General features: G+C 41.3%; 1 protein-coding gene across 1 annotated transcript; it reads left to right on the top strand.

Annotated features, from left to right (window-relative positions):
- The first annotated feature begins 574 nt into the window (after positions 1-574).
- LOC124262752 lies at positions 575-14,973 on the top strand. Its single transcript, XM_046697300.1, has 4 exons — positions 575-995; positions 8,068-8,449; positions 13,937-14,640; positions 14,851-14,973. Exons 1-4 carry the CDS (start codon positions 804-806, stop codon positions 14,971-14,973), a joined length of 1,401 nt encoding a protein of 466 aa, XP_046553256.1. The 5' UTR covers positions 575-803.
- Positions 14,974-25,563: the final 10,590 nt, after the last annotated feature.

Below are 25,563 nucleotides of genomic sequence, written 5' to 3'. Positions count from 1 at the left end.
CACGAAAGCACAATTCTTAATTTTCTGTTTGTCTTAAAACCAGCGTATCGCTTTAGTCCAAAATGACAAAGTTACATGTATTTTTTTGTGGAAAACTTATCAGGAATCTTGATTTATTTTAAATAATTGAAGTTTTAAGAATCATTTATATAATATAACTTATTCCTTATTTTACAGATCACTACTGGCAAAAATTCAGCTAATTTCTTGTACCATCGGAGGAGGATATTGAACGCCATGAACTTTCAGTAATAACCCGGAAGTGAAACACGGAATCTTCCCACGTGATGACGTCACGTTTCTCCTCACAACGTCAATCATAAGCCCTGTTTATCGTAACGTAACCATTTTAGAATGTCAGTGTGTCTTATATAAATATGAACACCCATTATAATTCCGGGAAACTCTTACACGACACCGAAGGAACACTGGAGGACATTGTTCTGAATATATTCCCATCGTGACACAGTTGAATTGTGTCTGTTAAACAGGATACATTTCATCGAATATGTGTGTACTGATATTGAAAGGATTTTAAATTTCATTTGTGGATTTTTACAAAGTACCACCGGGATCGTTCGTTCAAATCCAAACACGACGGAAGCATATTTCAAAATACTGTTATAATTGCCAAAAGAAAGGACATTCTGTTTTTCTTTTAAATAATATTACCTAGTGGATATTTACTTTAAAGGACGAGACTTGATTCCACACAAATACAAAGTGTCAACTCGAGGGCTAGCTGAGACAAGCTATTGTAGCGTTGTCTTCTCAACTGTTACAATCACAATCACACGGAGGAAATGACGCCTGACACTGCATATGTGCAACTCTTTCTCTTCTCGATATTCACGTGCTTCACGTGCCTGTGGGAACTAGCCAATGGCAGAGCTCGTCTCATAGAGCCCACAATGAGATCGAGTTTGTGGAGACTGGGCGATGTCAGCGTGCCAATGAACTATCTCGATGAGCTGTTGAATTGTGGTGGCTTTTATGTAAGTATCTTTTTAATTAAATTCATATTTTTTATAATGTTTTACAGCTTTTGAGTTAAGACACTTCAGAATGAGAAAGGAGAGTCAGTGAGGTTAGTTTTACTCCACTGCTGGCAGTATTTCAGCAATAGCACGGCGACACACCAGAAATTGGCTTCACACATTGTACTCACTTTTGGAATCGAACCGGGTCTTCGGCGTGACAAGCGAGCGCTTTAGCCACTAGCCTACCCCGCCACCTTAAGTCCTTAGTAAATATTAAAGAAGGGATGGTTTGGTGGATATCATTAAAGCATTTGCTAGTATTTCCAGAACCCAGGTTCCGTTTCCTAAGCGGGTACAAAGTATGAAATTAATTCTAAGTTTCACCCGCCTTGATGTTAACGTAATGATGTTAAAACCACCGCGTAAACAAACTTAAGCTTCCGCCCTGAAAGACAACTAGATTGTTCAAAGCGAAGGTATGAAGCCCATTTCTGGTGTCCCTCGTGGTGATATTGCTGGAATATTCCTAAATGCGGCGTAAAACCATACTCACTCACTCAAGGCGAAGTTAAATCAGTTTAGCTCATCCATTTCAAATCGACAGCTCAACATTATCCTTGGTGGATAAATCTCCCGAAGAGGTTATGTTAGCACCAGCTCGGAATTAAAGACAACTTAATTTCTTTTATTGTTTCTTGAAGTAAGTATTTAAAAAAATATGTTTAAGAGGCCTCCGCCTTGGGTACCAGAGCCCATACTTTAAAAATATTTCAGAAGTCTTCTCGTTTTAAACAAAATAACGTTCTTCTCACTGTCATATTCGCTATTACCCATTATACATTACCCGTAAGGTATTAGAAGAATTTCTTTCTGATATTTGCATCAAAATATTTTAGAGATTTCCAGTGGTGAGTGACAGCTATTTGTCATACTGCGCCGTTGCTGCTAACAATATTTTATGACATTAAATTTGAAAACATTGCATCATCTGAATGACAGATTCCTGTTTGAGATGACAACAAGCATCATACATGTTGCAGGGCAATAGGATATATTCATTTGGCCCCAAAATACAACGTTTTATAGACGTTGCTAAGCTGAAACAGGTGCCTAACCCGGCAACTCAAGGTCCAAAACACAAAATTCCTGTTCATCATCTCAGCTGATCATGACATCCGTGAAGATCCAAATTATGGATCCATGCGTGTCGATCGTGCAAATAACGGGATCGGATGGTCTGGCTTTTTCTTTAATGCATGTCATTGTTTCCCAACTGCGTAGATCGATGCTCGTGATGTCACGAGTTGGAATATTCTGTGCAGTGTTAAACAACAAATAAACAAACAAATAAATAACAGCTGATCGTGACCTGCTTCACTCAAGTGCCGACCCGTGAAGATCCGAGGTAGAATAGGTATTCAGCAACCCATGCTTGCCACAAAAGGCGACTATGCTTGTCGTAAGAGGCGACTAACCGGATCGGGTGGTCAGGCTCGCTGACTTGGTTGACACATGTCATCGGTTCCCAATTGCGCAGATCGATGCTCATGCTGTTGATCACTGGATTCTCTGGTCCAGACTCGATTATTTACAGACCGCCGCCATATGGCTGGAATATTGCTGAGTGCGGAGTTAAACTAAACTCAGTCACTCACTCATTCAAGAGGCTGGTGACGTCACGTACAACACCATTTAATTTGGAATACTCATTGAGATTATTCATGTGCTCCCATAATGGGTACAATGTGGGAAGCCCATTTCTGGTGATCCCAGCCGTGATATTGCTGCAGTATTGCCAAAAGCAATATACCCGGTACGTTGCAATACTGGCCTTACATCTGGGGCGGTTGGGTGGCCTAGTGGTTAAAGCGTTCCCTCGTCACGCCGAAGACCCGGTTCCATTCCCCAAATGGGGGCAATGTGTGAAGCCCATTTCTGGTGTTCTCGTAATCTTAATCTACATCTCCAAATTTATTCTTGCGGCAAGGGTGGGGTGTTTGCGGGTTAAAATAACTATTAATAAACTTACGGAGGCTTGCTTGTAGGTATGAGTTGTTGTGCGACGTATTGAACAGATTCGAGATCAAAGAATGTCTCCTTTTGCCGGGACCGCCTCCGTGGTGTAGTGGTTAGAGCGTCCGCCCGGAGAGCGGAAGGTCGCGGGTTCGATCCTCCACCGCGTCATACCAAAAGACGTTAAAATATGGTACTTGTTGGTCCCTGCCTGGCGTTCGGCATTAATGGGTACAACAGGGACTGGTTGGCTCGGACTCAGTATAATGTGTCTGAGTGGGGTATTCATGCTTCACTGCGGCATGGTATCTCTGTGGGCTTGCACTATAAAACCAGCTTAAGTCGGGGCTAGTACAAGCAGCCGCACATACACATACACACGCATGCACGTCGTCATATGAGCGAAATATTTTCAAGCACGACGTTAAACCCCATTTCACCTCACCTCACCTCCTTTTGCCGGGGGCTTCTATAAAGAACTCGATAATGCTCTAAATCCTGGAACTGAATAATATATGTTGTGACTAATAGTTCATGACCAAAGATATTAATGTCAAGACGCGTGGCTCCTATTTTTGGCCAAGTGATTGTTCATTTTGACAGGTGTGGAAAATTAGGGAACGTTAGACAATCAAGTAAGCTTACAGCATAAGTCTTTCCAGGGGCCCATGGCGTCTAGATTCGCAACTTTGTTATTGGATTTCACTAGTCGTGTTATTGAATCGTTTGGTTTAAACAACATTCCTGAATTTCTCATTTTATCCCAGGGCGGTTGGGTAGCCTAGTTGTTAAAGCGTTCGCTCGTCACGCCGAAGACCCGGGTTCGATTCCCCACATGTGTACAATGTGTGAAGCCCATTTCTGGTGTCCCCCGCCGTGATATAACTTGAAAATTGCTAAAAGGCAGCGTAAAACTGAACTCACTTACTCACAAAGTACGTTAAAATATGACGCTTGATGTTGCCCTGCCTGAACCTCGACATTAAGGGGATAAGACAAGGACTGGTCTGGTGCACTGTGTCTGAGTTAGACACTAGTGTGAAACCGCGGCATGGTATCTGAGAGGGCTAGCAACTTAACACCTGCGGCATGGTAGAATCTGCAGTCAGCCGGGAGATCGGGTTCTCACTTGGGCGTTTGTGATTCACGTGATGCGATCATAGCCTTGCCCCCACGATTCTTCCACTCCTCAATAAAAGCATTACCAAGTTCCTATAGACTTGCTGAAAGGATAAGGCGTCGTGTGGACGATCAAATGATGATTCTTCCACTCCTCAGTGAGAGCATTTCCAAGTTCCTATAGAGTTTACTTGAAGCATAAGGCGTTCCAATAGAGTTTAGTGAGAGCATTGCCAAGCTCCTATAGAGTTTACTTGAAGCATAAGGCGTCGTGTGGACGATCAAAGGACGATTCTTCCACTCCTCAGTGAGAGCATTGCCAAGTTCCTATAGAGTTGCTGGAAGGATAAGGCGTCGTGAGAATCTGCAGCTCGTTCCACATGTGTCTGATACGGTCGTGGTCTGGTGACTGTTCTTGCAGCTCTCTAAGGGAAAGTGGTTACCTGTTCTAAGCCTACAGTAACGATGCCAAATATCGGACAGGTTGGTCAGACAAGGGTGATTGTTTGTTATCGTACGCCGAAGGCATGCCTTGTTATTCATACTCTTATCACTAGATTGCCTGATTAACGCGATTAATTTCAGGCGGCGGTCATATAGCTGGCATAATGACTGAGTGAATTTAGTCTTACGCCACCTGTACCAATGCTCCAGTAGTAACACGGTGGGGAACGCCAGAAATTGACTCCACACATCGAAACCCACCACCCTGTTTGCATAATCAATCAAGTTGACATTCTAGTTGTAACTAAATGGTGAAAATGTATGATAAAAGGTAGAAAGATAGAGCATCCAAATTCAGCGTATGCGGAACAATTTCAAGCAAAGTTGTTTTTTTGTTTTATTGTTTTTTAAAATTTATTTTATTTTTCATGAAACCAAGGTCTTCCGTCATAAACGGCGGTCATTACATAATGACATATACAAATACATGAACATAATCAGATATCCAACATACCAGGATGTAACATAGTTAGACCAGTGAAATATCAGCCTGTATAGGGTGTTGTATGTGGTGCCTATTTCAAGCAAAGTTATTTGCTTATATAAAATGTAAATACTGCCTGTGGTATTATGCGTACTGCATATGCTGACAGTTTGATTGTTGGGGCTGCCATAATATGTTGTGGTGTTTGATAAATGCACCTGTATAAGGAATCCTTGAATAAACAGTCTCTTGCATTTTGTTATGTAACACTTGCAAACAAATTATCGCAAATTTCGACACAGGACTCAATCTTAATTATTAAAAGTTTGTGTAAAGCAGTGAATGCTTTCCTCATACGCATGCACGCACATACGCAGACCATAAAATAATTGAAAGAAAAGAAATTATTAAAATAATTCAAACATTAACGCAGTTTGCAACGTTCAAATTATGCAATGACGTGCAAATCTATGCATCCAAACACCAAACATTATCTCGTGGGGATCCTGGTCAGTTGGTCCCCGAGCCGGTAAGAAAGAAGGTCGTAACCGGGTTATTGCATGTAATGGAATACCGACGGGGGCCAGACTTGAATATTTACATACCAAGTGACATTCCCATATGACATTCACCTCGTTTACAAAGATTTATGGTAGGTTTGGTAGGATGGTAAGGCTTGTATTGTCTATGTTTGTCAATCTATCCAGACTGTGTTGAAGAAAATGCGTAATATCAATCACTGGATTGTCTGGTCCAGGTTAGGATTAGAGAGATTGGAGCTGCAGTCGGAAATAAATAATTTGAGAATTTCTTTCTTACCCACCAAACCACCACCCCAACCCCACAATAAAACGAAAAAAAAGAAGAGAAACATAAACAACTAAAGAATTCGTATGCAATTTCAGACAGACAGACAGACAGACAGACAGACAAACCTTATTCAGTAATATTGGCCTACTGGTCCATGTTGTCACTTGGTATGAAGAGAGAAAAAATAAATTTAAACAGTTGCAAACTTTCTTGGAAAAATACACACTTTAGAAATATGGCTATTGCTTTGACGATGCATCCATATTGTGAATTTAACAAATTTATCATTGGGGATTTACATATGTACCATTGAACAATGGTAAGTATTTTATTATCAAATTATTATATTCTGGAAATTGTAGTAAACTATGAAATTCATCCTGAACTTGTCCGCCGTTACAATGATTACACAAAGCGTGCTGTGTTTCAGATCCTTGTTTCGTCTGGTTGCATTCACATTCAAATTATGTTGAGAAATTAGGAATTTACAAAATAACTTCAGTAACGTCTAGTCATGAAACAAGTATGTAATATACGCTTTAGGGTAAAATCCGAAGTTTATATGAATATAATTACTCAGAAAATGTGAAGCTTGTACATTGCCATGCCAATTGTTGGCATAAATATTCACTAATGTTTGCTTAAATATAAATATTCACTAATGTTTGCTTAAATACCCACAGGTAAATAGTAAAAGACGGATATCTGAAACCCAGTTCATTTTACCTCTATCATCCAGTTATTTCAAAAAAATTTAACATTAATGTGGATATCGGTTTACACCCATTCTGACTAATTTAATCCATTATTTAACAGCTCTGTGCCTACGTAAAACAAACATATTGGTACGGCCAATTTCACCTAAAATTGCCTTATTCGATGCAAGTTTCCCAACACACACAATACGTTTGAAATAAGATGTTTGCACCTTTTCAATACAATCATGATATTCATGACAAAATAGGTGCAATTTTACCATCGAAGATATTACATGCTGTCGAAAAAGACAATAACTTGTTTTTATAAAACAGTCTGGATACAGGGAAAACGGCTTTAGAAGCCTGCAATGTATGAGTACTGCACGCTGTTGAGCAAATCAGCCTGGATGAGAAAATGATGCCTAAATATTTATAACACGATACAGTTTTTAATATTACACTACCAAATGTTCATTGTTCATTTTTTGCAACTATTACCCCATTTCTAAATACGACTATATTAGTCTGTCCAAATTTAATTGGAGTCTCCATTTTAAACAAAATGAATGCAGGATATTTAATTGCCTTTGCAAATTTAGACCAGTATGAGAGAATAGAACAACATCATAGAAGCAGTTATCATATCCTGGGATACAAATATACCATGGGCACATTTTTCATACAAATGGTGTACTAATTCATTTATAAAGAAAATGAAAAGAATGGGGCTGAGGATACAACCTTGACGAATACCACTGGAGGTAGAAAATGACTGTGTTTGGCAAGTTCCAATCTTAACTGAAGCTTTAACAGAGGTATACATATTTTCCAAAACCCGGAACATATTTACCATGGTAACCATTACGCAATAACTTTTCCCTGTCTACATAATCAAATGCTTTTTAAAAATCTACAAAAACACAGTCGGTTTAGACATATATTTGGTACATAAAGCATGCAAATTAGAATTACGATCAACTGAAGCATAATTCAATCCGAATCCAGCTTGGAGCATCTGGTAGTATTTTATAAAAATCTATCCATTTCCTTAAACGCCGTTCTAATATATCTGTGAACAGTTCCCCAATACTGTCCAGTAGTGAAATGCTTCTGTATTTTGATGGGTTACTTCTTGATCAAGTCTTATATACGGGAAGAATAATAGCCTGATTCTATGATTCAAGGAATATATTTTATTAAGAAGTAGGATTAAAAATGGAATAAGGGTTTCTGATGAAATCTTGTAACATTCTTTAGGTGTGCCGTCTTCTCCAGGGGACTTTCTTTTCTTAAGATTTTTAATTTCTTCCTTTATTTCTTCTTCAGTGATATTTTAACTGAGCAGATCATTCGTCCAGGGAGCAGAAGTACAAGTGTCACATGAATGGCTTTGTATAAACCGTCTAACTGTATGATCAAATTCTGTTTCTTCTCGTAATAACGCAGGATTTAGCAGTTTTCTAAAATATGAAACCCATTCTTCAGGTGTATTTTAATTATATTGTGACATATCTTGTAGGAACAATGGCAAAACGCAGGAGGTCGGTGCGGAGCGTGTGGTGACGCATACAATGACGTCATCAAACAAAACGAATATCCTGGAATCTACTCCAAACAAGCTCCGATCAAAACAATCCAGTTGGGACAAAAGCTGAATGTGACTGTGTACACTAGGCAGAATCTACTCGGCTACTTTGAGTTCAGACTCTGTCCACGTCAAGATGGTCCCGTTGGTCCAAGTCTTGAGACGTGCTTCAAAACGCACCCACCATTAGTTATTGAGGAAACTAATTCTACTCGCTATTACACCGGAAGCGGAAGGGAGTATTATGACATGCATCTGCGCATGCCCAAAGGACTGAGTTGCGACATCTGTGTGTTGCAGTGGAAGTACCATACCGGTAAGTGACTTACCATTAAATATTTACCCTTGAAGATACGGCTTAGAATTGATCTTCAGCAGCCCATGTTTGTCGACGTCGTAAGAGGCGACCAACGGGATCGGGTGGTCAGACTCGCTGACTTGGTTGACACATGTCATCGTATCCCAATTGCGTAGATGGGTGCTCAAGCTGTTGATCACTGGATTGTCTGGTCCAGACTGGATTATTTACAAACCGCCGCCATATTGCTGGAATATTGCGGCTTTAAACAACAAAACAAAACCATTCAGAATTTAAAACTTCAATTTCTGTAAAATGAGTAACAGACTTGCTGATATTCTGAAAATATATTCTGAAATATAATATTGAAAAAAAATGCCTGAGGCTTGACTACAAAATAGCTGTTTGCCGGGCGTGCTGCATGTCCCGAACAATAAAAGATTGTTTTGTTCCTTCTGACGGTCCCTCCTTGACATAAACTCCTGTTCCCGTAACTATACCCATCAACAGAGTCTGTCATAACAGAGGCGGTGGGTAGCTAGTGGTTAAAGCGTTCACTTCTCACGCCAAAGGCCCGTGTTCGATTCTCTACATGGGTACAATGTGTGAAGCCCATTTCTGGTGTCCCCCGCCGTGATATTGCTGGAATATTGCTAAAAACGGCGTAAAAGCTTCCTCAGTTAGTCAGTCTGTCATAACTGCGATGTGTCGAACGTGCGGATGTTTCGAATGAAAAAAAGGATCACTGCTTATTCCTTAGATGCTTAATTGGCATTTTAGAAGATGCTATTTGATGAACATAGAGATTTTCAGTTTTACCTGATGATGGGGCCAAAACAAGCCCTGAAACGTTGTACTCAAGAATATAAAGAAGATGTAACCCAGAAAAAATCTCTATGTTCATGCTTATTCCTTATATTGCAACCCTTTGCGGTTGTATCGAACCCCGGATATGTCGAAGCATTTACTTACATGACGGTGTCTTCAACATAATAGACACAGCGACGTTTGATTGTACTGGAAAATTCGGCTTAAACAATGGATTTAACAATGGAAAAGAACCACAAAACACATGCCTTCCGAAACATTTTTAGACATTTCCCCCACTAAACTGTTTCTCTGGTCTTCCCACAGAGAGGTCAAATACTTTTGTCTGAATTTGATAAGATTAATTGGGCGGCGGGGTAGCCTCGTGCTTAAGGCGTTCGCCGACCGCCGCCATATAGTTGGATCATGCTGAGTGTGGCGTTTAGCAGCAAACCGGCAAACAAATAGGGGACTAAATGTCTTTACTTCACATTCCTGAAAGCCGTGAATACATACGGTTGCTTTCGGGCGAAGAGGTTATTTCTAACGAACGAATCAAGTAAATAATGGTTCCAGTGAGGGGTCGCGCCAGTAGCAACAGTTTCCGTTTTGCAACGTATGCAATTATTGCCTCCACATATGTTATATTTTAATGGCGTGTACTTGAAGCGAAACGCCTCCACCAGTCAACCAGCGGCCTCCTGTCATGAGCTTCTTGTTTTTATTTACTCCCTCCTTTCTTTATTTAAGTTGCAATGGCATAGGTCACAATTACGCAGCGGGGCAGTGTTATGGATACACGGGACACGCACAAAACATACCCATGATTGCTGGACAGACACAAAACATAGACATGATTGCTGGACAGACACAAAACATACACATGATTGCTGGACACGCACAAAACATACACATGATTGCTGGACACGCACAAAACATACACATGATTGCTGGACACACACAAAACATACACATGATTGCTGGACAGACACAAAACATACACATGATTGCTGGACAGACACAAAACATACCCATGATTGCTGGACATACACAAAACATACCCATGATTGCTGGACATACACAAAACATACACATGATTGCTGGACACGCACAAAACATACCCATGATTGCTGGACACGCACAAAACATACACATGATTGCTGGACACACACAAAACATACACATGATTGCTGGACATACACAAAACATACACATGATTGCTGGACACGCACAAAACATACACATGATTGCTGGACACGCACAAAACATACACATGATTGCTGGACATACACAAACATGATTGCTGGACATACACGATTGCTGGACACGCACAAACATACACATGATTGCTGGACATACACAAAACATACACATGATTGCTGGACACGCACAAAACATACACATGATTGCTGGACACGCACAAAACATACACATGATTGCTGGACATACACAAAACATACACATGATTGCTGGACATACACAAAACATACACATGATTGCTGGACACGCACAAAACATACACATGATTGCTGGACACGCACAAAACATACACATGATTGCTGGACACGCACAAAACATACACATGATTGCTGGACACGCACAAAACATACCCATGATTGCTAGACACACACAAAACATACACATGATTGCTGGACACGCACAAAACATACACATGATTGCTGGACAGACACAAAACATACCCATGATTGCTGGACACACACAAAACATACACATGATTGCTGGACATACACAAAACATACACATGATTGCTGGACATACACAAAACATAGACATGATTGCTGGACATACACAAAACATACCCATGATTGCTGGACAGACACAAAACATACCCATTATTGCTAGACACACAAAACATACACATGATTGCTGGACATACACAAAACATACCCATGATTGCTAGACACACACAAAACATACACACGATTGCTGGACATACACAAAACATAGACATGATTGCTGGACACGCACAAAACATACCCATGATTGCTGGACACGCACAAAACATACACATGATTGCTGGACATGCACAAAACATACCCATGATTGCTGGACACGCACAAAACATACCCATGATTGCTGGACACGCACAAAACATACACATGATTGCTGGACACGCACAAAACATACACATGATTGCTGGACACGCACAAAACATACACATGATTGCTGGACACACACAAAACATACACATGATTGCTGGACACGCACAAAACATACACATGATTGCTGGACATACACAAAACATACACATTATTGCTGGACAGACACAAAACATACCCATGATTGCTAGACACACACAAAACATACACATGATTGCTGGACACGCACAAAACATACCCATGATTGCTGGACATACACAAAACATACCCATGATTGCTAGACACACAAAACATACACATGATTGCTGGACATGCACAAAACATACCCATGATTGCTGGACATACACAAAACATAGACATGATTGCTGGACATACACAAAACATACCCATGATTGCTGGACATACACAAAACATACCCATGATTGCTAGACACACAAAACATACACATGATTGCTGGACATACACAAAACATACACATGATTGCTGGACACACAAAACATACACATGATTGCTGGACATACACAAAACATACCCATGATTGCTAGACACACACAAAACATACACATGATTGCTGGACATACACAAAACATAGACATGATTGCTGGACACGCACAAAACATACCCATGATTGCTGGACACGCACAAAACATACACATGATTGCTGGACATGCACAAAACATACCCATGAATGCTGGACACGCACAAAACATACCCATGATTGCTAGACACACACAAAACATACACATGATTGCTGGACACGCACAAAACAGACCCATGATTGCTAGACACACACCAAAACATACCCATGATTGCTGGACATACACAAAACATGCCCATGATTGCTGGACATAACAAAACATAAACATAATGATTGCTGGACACGCACAAAACATACACATGATTGCTGGACACACACAAAACATACACATGATTGCTGGACACGCACAAAACATACCCATGATTGCTAGACACACACAAAACATACACATGATTGCTAGACACACACAAAACATACCCATGATTGCTAGACACACACAAAACATACACATGATTGCTGGACACACACAAAACATACCCATGATTGCTGGACATACACAAAACATACCCATGATTGCTGGACACACACAAAACATACACATGATTGCTGGACACACACAAAACATACCCATGATTGCTGGACACGCACAAAACATACACATGATTGCTGGACATACACAAAACATACACATGATTGCTGGACAGACACAAAACATACACATGATTGCTGGACAGACACAAAACATACCCATGATTGCTAGACACGCACAAAACATACCCATGATTGCTGGACATACACAAAACATACACATGATTGCTGGACACGCACAAAACATACCCATGATTGCTAGACACACACAAAACATACCCATGATTGCTGGACATACACAAAACATACCCATGATTGCTGGACAGACACAAAACATACACATGATTGCTGGACAGACACAAAACATACCCATGATTGCTGGACAGACACAAAACATACCCATGATTGCTAGACACACACAAAACATACACATGATTGCTGGACACACACAAAACATACACGTGATTGCTGGACAGACACAAAACATACACATGATTGCTGGACATACACAAAACATACACATGATTGCTGGACAGACACAAAACATACACATGATTGCTGGAGAGACACAAAACATACACATGATTGCTGGACATACACAAAACGTACCCATGATTGCTGGACATGGGCAAAGTCCTTTAAGACATGAAGGCGGTGATGAAATATGTTTTTTTATCCCTCTCACTCGTAAACCAATTCATTTGTCTTCAGCAACGCATGGTTGGAAGGGGCTGCCGATGACTATTTATAACGGGATCGGGTGGTCAGGCTCGCTAGCTTGATTTACACGTGTCATCGTATCCCAATGGCTTAGAACAATGCTCGTGATGTTGATCACTGGATTGTGCTGTCCAAACTCAATTATTTACAGACCGCTGCCATGTAGCTGGAATATCGGTGAGTGCAGCGTTAAACAACCAAAACCAACCAACCAGCGTAAAACAATAGCATTCCATGCTTGCAAGACTGACTGAGTTTGGTTTTACGCCCCTCTTAGCAATATTCCAGCAACATCACGGTGGGGGACACCAGAAATGGGCTTCACACATTGTACCCATGTGGGGATTCGAACCCGGGTCTTCGGCGTGACGAGCCAACGCTTTAACCACTAGGCTACCCCAACCCCAACACACACACACACACACACACACACACACACACACATGCTTGCAAGAAGCCGCTGAAGACCGTTTATTATCGGGTGGTCAGAGTAGCTAGCGTAGTTGATACAGTTATTGTTTCCCAATAGCTTAGAACGATGCTCATGATGTTGATCACTAGATTATCTGGTCCAGACTCGATTATTTAACAGACCGCTGTCGTATAGCTGAAATGTTGATGAGTCGCTAGCATAGTTGATACAGTCATTGTTTCCCAATTGCATAGATTGATGCTCATGATCTCACTCACTGGATTGTTAACTAAAAACTACCTCACTTCCGCCTGTTACAGGGTACAGGATGGGACGGGATCACAACGGATGTAAGGAGTGCCTTGGCTGTGGGCAACAAGAAGAGTTCATTAACTGCGCAGATATCCGGATCCTTGGTCATTCGGCCAGCACGGACAACGGTCAGGACAACGGCCACACTTCCAGCGGTCTCATTGACAGCAGCCACGACACCAGAGTGACCAGCAACATCAAATCTGGCATTGTGTACACCTACCCCCGGGCTGGTCTGCATCACACCTACGTCCAACCCCACGGACGGCCGTCCTCTACGACTACAACATCAACAACCGCGATGACCACGACAACACCTACCACGTCCTCATCTACTACAACGACAACCACACCAACTACAACAATACAACCAACGACTACATCTACCCAGGTCACAACGTCGACGACGCTAACAGCAATGACGACAACTGCAATACCAGATTACTTTGCGGCGACATCAACAGCAGTTTCTCCAACACAGAACACAACACTACAACCGTGTAACGAGAGGTTCAGAAATATAATATGTGGGCCAGCTAAGCCCCAACAATCTGTGAAAGGCATGTACGGCTGGTGCAGTCGACATTGTCGGGCCGGAAGTTGCCCGGACCACTATTGCATGTGTTTCTGTGAGTACCCGGATGGAGCCCGGCTCTATCTGAAAACCAACTTTTATATCATGAACAGCTCTTTTCCGAAAACCGGATTTCCGGTGAAAACAATGTGCTATATTCCCACCGGACAGTGGCGTTCGAATCCTGGTATGAATCTGTGGTGTCAGATGAACTGCCCGGGGGCGTCATGTGAACGCATATGCGTCCGGGCAGTTTGTATTTGAGAGTTATCTCCCCTCATGTCCTTCAGATAATAACCTTGTGTTTAGAGCTGTGGTAGAAACAATTCGTGTGACTGACTTACTCAGGACTGCTGGGCTGGCAAATTGTCAGATGCGTGGGCTTATGGGAACGCTGTTGCTTCACCCGGCCTCACCATTAGGATCCGTAAGGAGCGGATGGTGAGAAAAAGACCTCACCGCCCTACTTGACTAAAGAGGCGACAGATGTCAATCGGATAGTCAGGATTTGTGATTTTTCTCATTAAGAGTGAACGGCGTTTATATTTTCAGCCTAGGTTTGGGCGATACAGCCTCGGTCATATGAATGTGCAACCGGCAACTGGAATGTTGCTGAGTGCGGCGTAAAGTGACATTCACTCACTCATCACAGTTCGAACAGAAACAGTGTGTTTCCGGAGAACCGGGACGGTGGGGTAGCCTGAATGATAGAGCGTTCACTCGTCACGCCGAAGAACCGGGTTCGACTCCCTACATGGATACCATGTGTGAAACCCATTTCTGGTGTTCTCAGCCGTGATATTGCTGGACTATTGCTAAAAGCGGCGTGAAACTAAACTCAGTTCAGGAGAGCCTATGTGTGCCACATGCAGTTCAGAGGAACGATATCAAACAACATGGACTACTGCTGGCTTCATGGCGTGTTAGCGATCTACGTCTCCGTTTGTGTTTTTAATATGTTTTGTTTTATTTGGAGGGGCTAGTGACGGTGTTGACGTTGGTACAGTTTCTGCGTTCCACTGATCATTGTTAAACAAATTCAACGATGGTGTTTTGCCTTGGATGAAACCTGTTTCTTGAATCCGTGTTTCGTAAGACAGGAAACGTGACCCTGTGAATTAAGAACAGTCGTAATTTAAAGCCTCCAGTATAATTATAAACTAATCAATTCAATCAACTGAATTGATCTTCATTCGGATTCTAAACCCACCTGTTAATATTTTGTTTTTGTTGGTGTTCAAAGTTGAAAGCATGTTTTTTTTTCAGTGGAGTTAGTTCCCTTTTGTGATGTCTATTCCCTGATCGCTGTGAATACACCGTTCACTTTGAAACCAATGTATTTGAAACAATGATTGTGAATTAAGGACGAAAGGTGGTTATTTTTTAATATGGTTTGAAGTTAGGCAATGCTGTCTCAGTACAATGCACTGCCACATAAAGAGTTACCTCCCTTACGTCTGTCAGAATCGTATGATCGCTTGTTTAGTCCCACAAAGACATTATTATTACACTTGGTCTGGTCAAATGATAAAAGTCTAAACTGGCTTTCGTCTCACTTCCAGGGGCGGTGAGTAGCCAAATCGTTAAAGCGTTCGCTCGTCACGCTGAAGACCCGGGTTCGATTCCCCACATGGGTACAATGTGTGAAGCCCATTTCTGGTGTCCCCCGCCGTGATATTGTTGAACAGTGTGCGAAATAGTTTCCAAATTTTGCTAGCCAGTCGGGCAAGCTAGCCCACAAAATAATTTACTAGCCCGAAATTTGAATGTAGACACGGGTTTCATCATTAAGCTGCCTATACGATAAACATATTTATCAGGCCATAATCTTGCATGATTTAAAGGTGTATTATAACTAAAGTCGGAGGGAGTGATATATTTACAAAATGACCCCATAAAATATCACTAGCCAGTCGGGCCAGTGACTGTGGAGATTTACTGGCCCGACTGGATTTTTACTAGCCACGGGCTAGCGGGCAAGTGGCTATTTCGCACACTGTTGCTGAACATTGCTAAAAGCGGCGTAAAACCAAACTAACTCACTCTTTCCACTCCCAGCTATCTCGCCGTGACTTGCCTCAAATAGTTAAATGACTTCAAAAATGGTAAAGTATATTGGGCATCCCGACTACGGCAGCATCTATATGGTTTTGGAAACATCTGGGAACTACAACAGGTCGGGATATAAACCGATTCCTCTCTGAAATTGTTAATCGTATTTAGGTTTCTTATGAACAAGAGTGGCTCTATGCTTTATGTAATGGTTCAAAAACATCCCTATATTCTTCGTTTAAAACGTCATTTGGTCGTGAAATGTACAGACACTTTCACACTGTCAAAATATCGAAATGCTCTTGTGCGCTTTAGGTGGGATTCCCCCAAGTTAGCAATAGAAACGGGTCCATATTATAAGCAGGCTAGATCAGACAGAGCATGATTAGTTCGTGAAGAGCCTCATATCGAGGATGAATATCATTTTATTTAAATTTGCCTACGAAGAAATAAGAACCATATTTACACCTGAAAAATAGTTTGATCTTCCTACATATAAGAAATTTGTAATGTTGATGTCCGTAAATAATGAAACTACTATAATCAACTTACCTATCTCTGAATATAAAGCAATGCTTGTCAGACAAAATATCCTCAGTGTATGTAACAGTGATATTGGCCTAAGGCCTCCCCACTTCAGAAATATACTTGACTTGACTTAAATAGTGGTCAATGCTACGTTAAGCTCAATCAAGCTCGGCCCCCTGACAACCTCCATCTCGATCTGTTACATGTACGTGTATACATAGCATCTGTGCGTCATTATGATTTTGGCAGTGTGAGGAGCTTGTGTTGTTAGCATTGCGTGTGCTGATAGTGAAACAATAATGGTTTCGATTAAGCGTTTATTTATTTCAGTGCGTTTGACACCGCTGTATATTTTATCAATAAAAGCTTGAATACTGTGATTGTGTTTGTGAAATGAATTCTGTTTGTAAGCACAAAATGACGTGAATTCCGGATTGCCTGACAAAAGCCCGCAGGACCGAAGCCCCTCAGGTAAAAGCCCTTTTAGGCAAAAGCCCTAGACATCTCAGACCGGCTATATGGTGGCCATTCTCAAGAAACTCTGGGACAGTTGATTTATCCTTTTCAAACCTTTGGGTTACCCTTCTCAAGACCACCTTCCTCCTTAAGACCACCTTGAGAAAAAAACACTTAAGTGTCTTAATTAATCCTTTTCAAACCCAATTTCTTGATTAGCCTTCTCAAGACCAACCTCCTCCTCAAGACCAACTTCCTACTCAGACCACCTTGAGATAACATAATTTGGGTCTTTTGTCTCATTTGTTATTTTTGCTATGGGGCTTTTGCCCAAAAGGGCTTCGGTCGGACGGGGCTTTTGTCTGTCCACCGAATTCCAGTTTTCTCATATGATATGGATCTTGAATTACTCGGGTCTGTGCCACGCATAGTTTATCAAAGATCTGATGACGTCATGTTTCACGTCACTTGAAAACAACCTATCGCGAACTTTGAAATACCAATGATATGAGAGCGGTGGGGTATCCTTGCTGTCAGGTCGAAAACCATACGGCATTCTCAGTCACCCAAATGAGTGATTAAGGATAGAGGAAACAGATGATAAAGGGAAGATACTTCGTTGAAAGTAGTGGTGTAACGATTCATCGATAGTATCGATGTTTGCATCGTCAACTAGGCGATACGAGTGCATCGATACAAGCCTCATTTAGGCAATATATCAGGTTATTTATATCGCGAGGGTCCATGATACATCGATGTATCGCCACAAGAGACAATATCTCCCGATACTACTTACGTAGTTCACGAACAAAACTAAACAAATTTAGAAAGCTTAACAGTTCGAATGTAAGTGACTGAGCACATTATGATGGACAGATTTACTTGTATCTGTTATATTTGTTACAAGAACAAAGGAGTTGGTGTAAAAGAGTGTGAACATTTTTCAAACTCTGTGAACTGTAAATGAAATATGTTTAGAATGAAATATGAAAATACCGCCATTTATTAACAACTATGAACGATGTTAAGAAAGAGAACAAAGATAAGATAAAAGTTAGAAAGACTTAAGAGTTTTTTTAATGATGATATAAATTACATTGAATTGCTTGTGAAAGAAACACAACTCCCCAAGGGACACTTCAGTTTAAAATTTATATACAAAAGATCAAGGTAAACTGAATATGTTTGACTGTACTTTCTTGAGCTTTAAATACTGAAACTTCATTAGATCAACACTTTTTCACACGTACGTGTGCGTGTGTGTGTGTGCGTGTGTGTGTGTGTGTGTGTGTGAGAGAGAGACAAGTTCTACTGTATAACAAATAATGTCTCAGTCATTTTATCTGTCATATCTGTTCTGTTTTTAGAAATTGTAAAGTATCGGGATACGTATCGTATCGGCACCATTGTATCGTGATGATAATCGTCTCGCAGGTTCCTTGCCAATACTTTCATGATATATCGTCTCGCCTCATTAAACTGGTATCAGAATATATCATCTTGCCACTTAGGCCACGATACACAGCTCTAGTTGAAAGCCTTAAGTTGTGTTACACCAGCGAAGATCATGGCCAGAACTGACCATAAGCAAACCATACTTGTCGCAAGAGGCGAATAACGCGATTGGGTGGTCAGACATGCTGACATTATTGACACGTACCCGAAATGCGTAGATCGATGCTCATGATGTCGGATTGTCTGGTTCAGACTAGGTTATTTACAGACCGCCGTCATAGGTGTCCTCCCATTACGCAGACAGGCAGTTCGCAGACGCCTTAAAACACAGCTAACGGTGCTCAACGACACCATTGAGTCAGGGTAAACTGATAAAGGATACATTACCAAGGAGGTAACACGTACTGACTCAATCATTGTTATCCTCAACTCTTCACCAGTCATCAAACGGATGTTCACAGAGATCGCTGGCTTACTAAAGATCTATCTGACGATTCCAGTCACACCTTCTGCAGCTGAGCGATCTTTTTCATCAGTGAGACATCTAAAGTCATATCTGAGATCTACGATGACTCAGGAGCGACTGAACAACGTCTTGTTATTGCATACGCGCAAGCACATTTCAGATTAACTGTCGTTGAATGACATTGCCAAGGAGTTTGTAGCGCCATATGACAGAAGACAAAGCTACTTTGGATCATTATCCCTAAAACAACGTCCACAGTGAAAAGCAAATAATATTTGATAACTGAACTGTCATCTTTTATAGCCTCAGTTTCGTTCGCCAAATAGATATAACAATTGTGTGTGTTTTAACGAGTCATCTTTTATCATTACCTATACGGCACAATTATTGATTTTGATGCCATTTGACAGGTGACTATTAAGACTTAGTGTGCCATGCGAATTCTTGCTGAAATTCAACAAATTGATGTGTATAAAATGTGAATGAGAAATATACAGAATGCTCCACATGGTACTTGTGATTACGGAGACATGTATGTCATTACCAATAATTTCAATCGTGACCTCTGACAAACAAACAACCCACCCCAGCTCTCACGGTTTGAAATGTTTGACACCCCACCCCACCCCACACCCCACACCCACACACACACACACACACACACACACACACACACACACACACACACAAACACACCCCACACAAACTCCGGGCCGTTTGTACGCCTATGTTAGTTGTAAGGTTGTACGTATTGTTTCTGGTTCCCGTCCTGGGTGCCGTACAAAGCGATCTTAGGGCTAAGGTGATCGTAGCTCCCATACCTTAACATAGACTTACGACAGTCGTAGCGCTAAGTTTGTTTTGTAGAATGGCACCTTGAATTTCTCATTTCCCCCGCGCTGTGTAGTTTATGCCCAGATAGTTTTACTACCGCACACTTAAAAAACCCCAGGCCAACCTATTCCTTGTTCACCTACATTTATTACAAAACTGTTTACGAAGCAAAGCAATTGCAACACGATCTTCGTCGTAATTTAAAACACTATTACCAGTTGATCTAAATTTGAAAATTTCATAACATAAATAGAACATTCAGTGAAAATTTATTTATTTCGCCCGTCTGCACCTTTGCTGGTTGAGGTGAAGATGAGAAACACAAAAACAACCCCGAAGGCCTAAAGGTGGCACAATCGTCACAGAGTTGCGTTCCATTGTTCGTAGATTCGAAGGGGCTGTGGGGTAGCCTAGTGGTTAAAGCGTTCGCTCGTCATGCTGAAGAACCGGGTTCGATTCTCCACATGGGTACAATGTGTGAAGCCCATTTCTGGTGTCCCCCGCCATGATATTGCTGGAATATTGCTAAAAGCGGAGTGAGTGAGTGAGAGAGAGAGAGAGAGAGAGAGAGAGAGAGAGAGAGAGAGAGAGAGAGAGAGAGAGAGAGAGAGAGAGAGAGAGAGAGAGAGAGAGAGAGAGAGAGAGAGAGAGAGAGAGAGAGAGAGTGACTCACTCACTCACTCACTCGTAGGTTCGAATCCCGATTCTGTGTTTGGCCATGGGTTTCACCAGAATGGTAAACGCCTGCAACCTTTAATCACATACGTCTCCCACGTCGGAGACACTGGACGTCTGTCCAAAGCGACGTCAAAACAGACTCACTTACCCATAAGACATCGAAACTCCGCCAAAAAACATAACAATGCCGACATTGCATGTGTGCAAAGCATGAACATCGAACTTGTCATTAAGTGATGTACCGGATACAAACCTGCTATTCATTTGACATGTTTTCGAGACGAGATGACAGACAGACGTTTGTAAGTTACTTCCTTCTGACCGATTTTCTGTTAGCCGTGACCTTCAACTTGGCGAGCCAATATTCACGAAATGAACGCTTACTTCGCCTACTGACCTTTTGACATGTGTGTGTTTGTTTATCAGCAATTTTCAAGCTGTATGGCGCCATTCTGTAAATAACTGAGTCTGGACCAAACAATCTAGTGATTGACATAATGAGTGTCGATCTACCTGAATGGATACGATGACAAACACCAGAGTGACCACGTCATCAAGTTTGTCGCCTCTTGTGACAAGAATAGGTTGTTCGAAGATACGGGTTAGAATTGGTCTTCAGTAACCCATGCTTGTCGTCAGAGGCGACTAACGGGATCGGGTGGTCACGTTTCTTGACTTGATTGACACATATCATCAGTTCCCAATTGAGTAGATCGATGCGGCATTAAACAACAAACAATCAAAAACAAAACAGGGGTTGTTCGGTCGCCAGTTAAGGAAGTGCTGGGGACATCCGGGTCGTTACTGAGCAAACAAAGGTAACCATGGTAACGAAACCGGAATAGGGGTATAAATACAACAACACTATCGTTACGTCATTTTGCTGTTTGTGAGTGAGTGAGTGAGTAAGTATAGTTTTAGCGGGGGACACCAGAAATGGGCTTCACACATTGTACACATGTGTGGAATCGAACCCGGATCTTCTTGTGACGAGCGAACGCTTTAACCACTAGGCTACCCCACCGCCCTTTGCTGTTTGTAATTACTGAAGTGCATAGTTACGCCTCATTCTTAAAACATCATGTCTTTGGTTCGAATTCCAGGATCTCCCTGCATGAAGCACGCGAAATGACATTTCCTACAATGACCGAATCAATCAAAGATGGCGAACCTTCGAATCGAACCAACACTTTACGTAAATTAGCAAACTATATTAGAATAGTTTTCAAAAAGCCCCGAATTAAAATCTAATTTGTAACATTGACGTTTTTCAATCAGTAATGCTACATCTTTGTATATGTATTATAAATGAGTGAGTGAGTGAGATTAGTTTTACGCCACACTCAGCAATATTCCAGCTTTATGGCGGCGGTCTGTAAATAATCGAGTCTGGACCAGACAATCCAGTGATCAACAGCATGAGCATCGATCTGCGCAATTGGGAACCGATGACATGTGTCAACCAAGTCAGTGAGCCTGACCACCCGATCCCGTTAGTCGCCTCTTACGACAAGCATGGGTTACTGAAGGTTCATTATAACCCGGATCTTGAGGGGTGTATCATAAATGATTTCGATGTTTCTTTGTACATACTTGCTATCTAGGTATTTATTGTATTCACTTGAATTTATGTGTCTCATGTTAGACCGTTGGTTGGTTTTCGAGAAATAAAGATGATGATGATGATGATGATGATGATGATGATGATGATGATGATGTCAGCGCCGTACCCGTGCTCGTGGGTTTAAACCAAAGTGGTCATAGAAGTTGACTTCAGGGGTTCGTAACATACTGAGGAGACACGCTACAACAGTCAGTCGGCGAGAACCGGTTTTGACCCAAACACAATCAATGGCAGTTATTTGAGAAATTTCGTAGACGAAACCTGCTCTTGTTGACAACCAACAGTTCTCACAACGTAAATGCAACTGGCGTGTCGTAGCGCGTGGCGATATCACCAGTCCGTGCTTTACATGCAGCACGTGTCAAACTTGCACTCTTTCCGGAAGGCCACCTGCACGCATCCGCGCCTGTCAAACGCAAATACCATTGTCATATAGATCAACAGGCATGTGAATCTCGAGCAGCAAGTGCAGCACGGACCAAATGTGCCAATGATCGTCATCGTTTGACCTGATATGGCAGGTGCACTGTGGAAAACGGGCCACGTGCGGTATTGCGTTCCAGATAATCTTGTCGAGATAATTCATCTTATTAAGGAAATCTTTAATCACATTTAGCTGGGGATCGTGCACTTTGACAGTTCATCTTATGAACAAAACTTTCGTGACTTTCACTGAGGCTTTTAATATGTTTTTCTTCATTTCCGTTTTACTTCTCCACTTTACAAAAAGGTCCGAATTAAGAGATTGGTTTTCGTTCCAGATCCGTGTTATATCAGTCCAGCTTTTGGGACGGTGGGGCATCCTGATGTTTAGCTCGTTCGCTTGTCAAGCCGAGGACTCGGGTTCGATTCCTCACATGATACAATGTGTGGAGGCCACTTCTGGTGTGCCCCGACGTGATATTACGGGAATATTGCTAAAAAATGAATGTAAAACTGATACTCACTCACTCCACTCACTGAACTCACTCACTCTATGAACAAATCTGGAGTGTCTCCCCGGAGAAGGTTCGGGTTCGACCGTCATAGCGATTTAAAGATCGCACTTTTTGTTACCTTGCCTGATTCTCGACATTAATTGAGTGTACGTAGTCTGGATTTACGTCGCTAATATTTCAAAATTCATTCGATCGGAGTCATTCTTGTAAATACCACATTATATGTAAATCCCCCAAATGCCATCATGCATGGCTTTAGTTGGGTGAGTGAATAATGTGGCGTTTAGCAATGTTTCAACAATATCAAAGTGGAGGACACCAGGAATGGACTTCACAAACTGTATCCTTGTGGGATTTGAACCCGGGTCTTAGGCGTGACAAGCGAACGCTTTAACCACTGGGCTACCAACCGCCCTTCATTGAGCTAAATGAACGTAGTGTATTGTTCTGATAATCTGTGATTTAAACATATGTTAAGTCTCTACATGGTTCCGTTGACGAAGTCCCCCTCTCCCAACCCCCTAATACCCGTGAAGATCCGGGTTAGACTAAACCTTGAGTAACCCATGCTTGTCGTAAGAGGCGACTTACGGGATCGGGTGGTCAGGCTCGCTGACTTGGTTGACACATGTCATCGGTTCCCAATTGCGCAGATCGATGCTCATGCTGTTGATCACTGGATTGTCTGGTCCAGACTCGATTATTTACCGACCATATAGCTGGCATATTGCTGAGTGCGGCATAAAACTAAACTCACTCACTCTCACCCCCCTAATATATATATAAATAAATGAAAATAAATATTCATATATATATATTATGTAAATAATGAAATAAAATAATTACTTAATGAAAAAAATACGCATAGTACAATACAGAAATGTTAGTTATTTTCATTCCAACTTTTATATACAACAGTGAAAACCTATTAAACTAAAAACATAACATTAGTTTCAACAATAACACATACATATTGAATGCATGAAATATTTAATATTTGACAAGGAAATCTACATCCTGATCAATTTCGACACACCAGCACGCGACACGTCAGCAACATATGACGTCACAACTTGCGTAGTTCATCCCACGAGAATGCTGCCCGACATAGCGCTGAAACAAACCGGACAGTTTATCATCCAAAACTTCATGTAGATACAACATGAATATTAATAATAATAAACAAATGATTTCCGCAGGTCTCTTGTATGTGCTGCGCCCTAGGAATGACAAACGTGATATCACCCTGACCGTGTATGTAATTAATTATATACCAGTAAATGCACATTCCTTCTAGGCAAATATTTATGTTGTTGTTTGTTACGGAGAATGTTTTTGAAACGAATGTCAGTCAAATTTGTATTTGCATATAACTTCATGCCAACCAGTGGTGACGCAGTCATCTAGAGTTACGTCCCTTTGGGTTGTACATATCGCAGACAAGCCGTGGCTTACCAAACAGCTCACTGACTTACTCGCTGACTAACTGACCATTTCACTGACTTACTCAATGACTAAACATGTGCATTATGATGTTTTTGGTAGTGTGAGGAGCTTATTTTTTTAGCATTGTGTGTGCTAATCGTGAAACAATAATAGTTTCGATTAAGCGTTTATATATTTCAGTGCGTTTGACACCGCTTTATATTTTATCAATAAAAGCTTGAATACTGTGTTTGTGTTTGTGAAATGAATTTTGTTTGTAAGCACAAAATGACGTGAATTCCGGATTGCCTGACAAAAGCCTGCAGGACCAAACCGAAACATGAGTCTCATTAACCGATTCAGATAATGACCTACTTTTCAGCCGATCCAAAATTTCTCGTGTGAAAGTGAAAAGAGACACCACAAATACCTATGGTTACTCTGAATTCCAATTCCTTGTTTCCAAAGAAAATTGTACTTACAAGTTAATTTTAATTTAAAACTTTAATCACGTCGTATTGCTATATCTTATGGCGTGGTGCTGACTGGGTTTCGTCTTATTGCGTAACAGAGTACAATAACCAGTCCAGAACTTTTAGACCAAT

This window comes from Haliotis rubra, unplaced genomic scaffold (assembly GCF_003918875.1).
Source record: "Haliotis rubra isolate DU_JTF1 unplaced genomic scaffold, ASM391887v1 Scf852, whole genome shotgun sequence".
In the NCBI taxonomy this organism is placed as follows: Eukaryota; Metazoa; Mollusca; class Gastropoda; order Lepetellida; family Haliotidae; genus Haliotis; species Haliotis rubra.
Note: the sequence above shows the minus strand (reverse complement) of the source record. Positions and strands in the feature narration are given on the sequence as shown.

Coding starts and splice junctions, on each gene's coding strand:
- LOC124262752 (XM_046697300.1), top strand. CDS start 804: ATGACGCCTGACACTGCATATGTGCAACTCTTTCTCTTCTCGATATTC. Junction 996..8,067: donor TGAATTGTGGTGGCTTTTAT/GTAAGTATCTTT, acceptor CATATCTTGTAG/GAACAATGGCAAAACGCAGG. Junction 14,641..14,850: donor TTCCGAAAACCGGATTTCCG/GTGAAAACAATG, acceptor TGACTTACTCAG/GACTGCTGGGCTGGCAAATT.